The sequence below is a fragment of the Atta cephalotes genome, assembly GCF_000143395.1.
Source record: "Atta cephalotes unplaced genomic scaffold scaffold00023, whole genome shotgun sequence".
Taxonomy (NCBI): Eukaryota; Metazoa; Arthropoda; class Insecta; order Hymenoptera; family Formicidae; genus Atta; species Atta cephalotes.
In genome coordinates this window covers 51,924-58,413 of record NW_012130087.1, presented here as the reverse complement: position 1 = coordinate 58,413, position 6,490 = coordinate 51,924, and the positions used below count along the sequence as shown (strand labels likewise).

The 6,490-nt window shown below is 24.8% G+C and overlaps 1 protein-coding gene across 1 annotated transcript; it reads left to right on the top strand.

The window, feature by feature from the left end:
* Positions 1-3,734: 3,734 nt before the first annotated feature.
* LOC105619764 (luciferin 4-monooxygenase-like) lies at positions 3,735-5,122 on the top strand. Its single transcript, XM_012201281.1, has 5 exons — positions 3,735-4,007; positions 4,076-4,256; positions 4,336-4,581; positions 4,680-4,918; positions 4,991-5,122. Exons 1-5 carry the CDS (start codon positions 3,735-3,737, stop codon positions 5,120-5,122), a joined length of 1,071 nt encoding a protein of 356 aa, XP_012056671.1.
* The last annotated feature ends 1,368 nt before the right edge of the window (positions 5,123-6,490 follow it).

The window sequence follows — 6,490 nt, the reverse complement described above, 5'->3', positions numbered from 1 at the left end:
TAGTTTATTAAATAGTAGTATAAGTAATATAATAATTAATTACTCTATAATAATATTATAATAATATTATTATTGTTGTATAATATTTATTATTATTCTATATATATATATATATATATATATATATATATTTTTGTTACTAAAATGACATATAAGTATACATATATCTGTAACTTAATTAGAAATCTATTAAAAAACAAATTCAACCCTAAGATAATTAATAACTACTTTTGGAGAGCCATACAACTCTCTAAAATTTTTCGCAAATATCTTCTTTTTTATCAATCATTATTAACTTTTGCTCGTAAATTATATAAATATATAAATATACTTTAATATTTAAGGAAAGATCGAAAAAGATTGAAAATTGGATAAAAAATCTGTCATTACAAAATTTTGGAATACAATAATGCTGGAATAAATTCTAATAAATGTACCAGTTAGTAGACATGAACCAATTGTTACACAAAACATTTCAAATATAAAGCATTTAACGGTATATATACTTTTTTAATGGTAATTCTGAATAAATTGGTTATTGTATTTTTATAAACAACAAATTTATTTAGAATCGTACATATCATTAAAAGCTTAATATTTAAAATTTTGTATCATTTTGTCCAACGAATTAAGTCATGTCCATTAACTGTCTAGTAACTAGTATATTTACCTTAGTATAGAAATAATAAAACTCTCCAATAAGCATATTTGTATGTGATATTTTACGATAAAGCGAAATGTCAATGATATTATCTTGTAATGTTTCGTGATACTAATATATTTAATGTTAAATAATAAATTTTTCTGTTTTGTGTAAGAAATACATTAATAATAAAAAAAAATTTTAATGCAAACATAATTATTAAACTGTTTTGTGTAATTTAAAAAGCAATAATTTCCAAAAGTATATCAAAAGCCAACAAAATGTCTAAAAATAGTGCTGAACAATATTTTTTTACTCTAAGGCATTATTTGCTACAACTCTATGTATTTGTTCGATTATTGCATGCTGCTAAAATCCAAATCGTGTTCTGAAATAAGCTTTTTGTTTTCCAGGACTCGTTTGATTTTTTTTAATAATAACTTTTTAAAGACATTAGACAAAATAGGTAATAGGCTAATGGGTCTGTATAATATAAGTTCTTTTTTAACTATTTGTGTTACTTTTCATAGAGCCAGGAAATTGCTTAGTCATAATGTGAATATAATTAATATAAAATAGTTAAAAAATACATTAATATATAAAATACATTAATATAATAAATAATAAAGTCGTATGATCTATTGATTTTTGTTTAAAATACACTGTCTGAAATCTTTTCGTGATCTTCAAATTTTATAATACTAATTTCATAAATCAAAAAAGGTCATAAAAAATGTTCTCCTGGATGCGATTATGAAATAAAATTGACATGCATTAGCTTTTTCGTGAGAAGATTTGGAAATACTTTCAATTAAATAATTTATTCTTCAAAACTGAAAAATGTGCATTATAAAATCATTACCAATTTTCTGAAAACAATTTTTATTGCAAAAAACAAACTTTAAAGATGAGAAAAATGATCATTAATAAATTGATTAAAATAAAATAATATATTAGTGTATCTTTTATCCAATGAAAAAATATATAGTCTTCACGAGATATTACAAAATTTATATATATATACAATTATTAAAACGCGCAATTTAAAACGCGCAATTATTTTCTCGTAAAAATTCCGATTTTTTATCCCATTTCCTTATTTACGTAAAACTTATCAGAAAGTACAAAACATCAGTTAATTAATTATATAAACGTATTATCGTTTTTATTTAATTAATATACTGAAATTTACGAAACTGATGTGACAATAATTATTTCAAACTTTTATTAGTAAAGTGAAAAATATTTGATAGAATAATAGATAATTATTTGATAGAATAATAAATAATTATTAAATTAAACAATATAAATAGATATATATATATATTAGTTTTTTTTGCAAATACATATAAATTACTTTCCGCACGCACGCACTTTTAACGGAATTAAAATCTTGAAAGTGCAAAAACTAAGATAGTCTCATTGATCAATAAAAAATAAATGGATCAGGAACATTTTTTTCTTATGAATAATTCTGTGTACATCTTTGATTTCTTAAATTCGAATGATATAAAGAGACAATATTTTTATTTACAACATAGTTAAAATCATTAAATTTTAATTGCATTCTTATTATTGTAGTTATGGAAAATAAAGATGATAAATAACAGATTGTATTAGTAATTAATATTGAAATATCACTATACAACTTCATAAAGTTAACAGATTTCGTATTTATCAAGATAAAAAATTGTTTAAACTACAAGTGACAAGACATATTGAATTAATAGCATAAACCCAGTTTAAACAATTTAGAAAATAAATCGATTACTAAAGATATAAAAATAAAATTCAAAATAGCAATAAAAATATTGTCATGTAATCAATTACAAACGACTTAATTAAAAGGACTCCAAACAAAACAAATTCGTTTAACTTTTAACTATAACGTTATCGCAAACATATAGAAATAAATATTAGTAGAAATTTAAACTTAGTCTTCGTTGCGACACAAGAAGAGCTACTCAACATTCGTATGATAAAAATATTGTCATGTAACATCAACTACAAGCGACTTGATTAAAAGAATATCTCCAAACAAAACAAATTCGTTTAACTTTTAACTATAACGTTATCGCAAACATATAGAAATAAATATTAGTAGAAATTTAAACTTAGTCTTCGTTGCGACACAAGAAGAGCTACTCAACATTCATATGATAAAAGTGCTGTTAGTAATATTATTAATTTAAAGAATTAATAGCGATATGGCATCTGAGGTAAGATACATACAATCCACAACAGATAATAAAATCCACCGTAGATATTAATAAAAATATAAGTTTTATTAATAACATTATTGTCATCTTTTAGGAGTCTGACGAAAAAATTGATATATTGTCCGGAACAGAAGATTTACTTCATAATGTAAATATTGGAAATATGATTTTGAAAGCATTCGAATCTAAGCCGAATTTTGTCGGTCAGGTAACAATACCGCTTATTCGTTATGTTAACTATTTTCATAAATAGTAAAAGGATTAATATCTTATTGACAGGACATATTAATATCAATATATTAATATCTTTAACATTATGTGACTGGTACATATTGTAGATAGATGCAATGACGGAAGAGCAAACTACATATCAGCAGATGCGGGAGAACAGTGTTAAATGTGCATTATGGTTCGAACAATTACGCTGTAAAAAAAACACAATAACAATATGCACAAATCATAAAATGCTCGAATATATACCATTTCTAGCAAGTTTATATGTCGGAGCTACTATTAATTCATGGGACAAAGAGTACATGAAAGGTACATTGATCTTTTTCTAAAATTCAATATAACTTATTTTTAACGTCTATATATACCTTTTACTTAATAAATAAACCTTAAAAAAATAAACCTTTTTAGATACGATACGTATTATGTATTTTTTGGTGGAATATAAACCAGATATTATCTTTATCGATAGTGACAATTACAAGAAACTCAATTCGGCTATTGAAAACATAAGCAGAAAAAAAAATGTAGACCCTCCAAAAATCATAACTTTTGATAGAATTGAAGATGTCGATTCTCTTGAATCAATTCTGAACAGTGATTTTGATAAGACCAAAATTGATAGATTTTCCTGCAAGAACATGAAACCAATGAATACTGTGGCCATAATGTTTTCTCCCAGTGCAACTAGTTATCCTAATAGTAAAATATTTATTCCTAAAATTGCACTTACATATCCGTCGAATGAGGAGATACCCGTAATGTTTTCCGGTGACATTGGTCTATGGTATCCATCTTTAAATTGGAGTTACAGTGTGATCTTGACTGTTCGTTGTATAATTTCATATGTGACAGTGATCAAGTGTCTAAAATTCAGCGATAAAAACATGTACGAAACGATAGAGAAGTACAAGGTAACATAAAAAAAATCAAGTTTTGTTTAAAAAATTAATGAAATATAAAATATTTACATATGTATCAGGTTTCATGGATATTTCTTGAAAGCAAAATGTGCATGAAAAATATATTTTATACCGATATCTGTATGTATGATATCTCTTCCTTGAAGCAAATTATAATCGATGATTCAACCATGAATTTCAATGAAGCTCAAAAAACACTTCGCGATAAATTTATGAATGTTTCTATTGTTCAAGTATACAGTATGTACAATTTAAATCAATTGTTAATGATAGGAATGTATTATCTGAAATTAATAATTGTTGCATTGATTAGGTATAGCAGGATTATGCATAATTCTTGCTTTCCAACGGGATAATCCGAAGCCCGGATCTGGCGGTTATGTGACCAAAAATGTTCAATTACAGTTTACCAATATATGTTCGCAAAAGATACTTGGTCCGTGCAGAGCAGGCATAATCTGGTACAAACTTATATTCAAATGGTGCTCTCCTCAGACATGTAAATTGGAAAATTGTTACAACTATCAAGCAAAAAAGGATTCTATCAACAATAATATAAAAACATGTTGTCAGTATACCAACTTTTCTAATATATATATTATATTAGTTTACAAACATTACAAAGCTTAACAAAGTAAAATACTTAATATTACATGTTTTCAGTTAGTCAAAAATGGCACTATACCGGAGATTACGGCTATTACGACAAGGATGGTGAAATTTTCCTCATCGATAAAATGAAAGATCTTATTAAATATAGAGTATTTCATCTCTCACCTATAAGAATTGAGAATACATTATTACAACATCCAGCAGTGTCAGAAGTCGTTGTACGATCTGTACCACATATTACTAATGGTCAACATCCTGTAGCTTATGTTAAGAAAAAATGCGGAGAAGAGGTTGAAATCTGATTGATTTTTTCTGTAAAGTCGAATAATTTTTTATCGAAATTTCACGTTATTGTATCTTAGGTAACGGAAGAGGAATTGATAAAATTTGTAGCAGAGAATTTGCCTGATATCTACCAACTGCGTGGAGGCATTTATTTCAAGACATATATACCACGTCTTCCCAACGGAAAAGTCGATCGAATGTTCACATAACTGGCGATCGAATGATTTAATATTACAATAATATTATATTTTTCATCATTTCATTAGTGAAAATATTCAAAGCGACGATTTTATATATAAAGTTTCAAAAAAATAATCATCAATTATCATTTTAATATTAGATTAACAATGACTAAGTGAGTTGGCTTTTTCTTTTTTCAAAAGAAGATTATGAAGATTATTATTGAAATTAATATTTCAATAATATTTGTTATTTCTGTAAATATTTTAAAATTTATTTTTATATATATATGTATAATTGTATATTTTCATAACTAAAATTGTATATAAGTATACATATATCTGTAACTTAAATTGAAATTATAAATTTATTAAAACAAATTCAATCCAAAAGATAATTAATAATTATATTTTTGATAAGCTATTCAACTCTCTAAAATTTATCTCGCGAAAAATGTTCTTTTTTATCAATCATATCACTATTAACCATTAAACACATTATAATGGAAATGACGCACTTGAATATGGCATACTCAACGACTTCGACTTTGTTTATAACTTTTATAAAAACATACTTATTACAATTTTTTGGGCCATCTATAATGACATATGAAGCTATTCATATATATAATAGCATCATATATGAAGCTATTAATGAAATATCAGATTAAGCTTAATCTCAAGTTAATCAAATAATGAAAAACCAAGCATAAGGAACACAACGATATCAAGTAAACGATATGTATTTTTATTTATAAAAAAAGTTATAAGCAACAAAAGAAGCATTGGGAAAAGAAAATTGAATATGCCACATTTTGTCATATATAGAGTTTTTAAGAATTAAATTTTACTTATAAATTATAAATACTTTAACATGTGGAAAGTTCAGTTGAAATTGTATGAAGAATTTGTCATTTTAGAAACAAATCATTTTGGAATAAAGTCTAATAAATAGTATAGAAATAATGAAACTCTCTAATAAGCATGTTTATATGTGATATTTTATGATGATGCAATTTTTATGATAACAAGTTAATGATATTTATTAAGATTCGAGATGTATTTAATTTTAAATAATGATTTTTTTCTGTTTTGTGTAAAAAATACATTAATAATAAAAAATTTGGTAAAACTCCTGTTTAGGGGAACCCTCTCCTTGATGTATGTTATCAAGGTCATGACTCTGAGTGACCTTCAACAGGTTTAGTTGTCGCTTGTCCTTCGTTCAAAAGTTATGAATAAAAAAAGTTTCGAAAATAACGTCTTATTTCTGCTCTATATATATATATATATATATATATATATATATATATATATATATACTACTACTAACTACTCTACTACTTACCTTAACTTACTTAATAAGTAATATAATATATGTGCGGTAGTCGTTAGTTG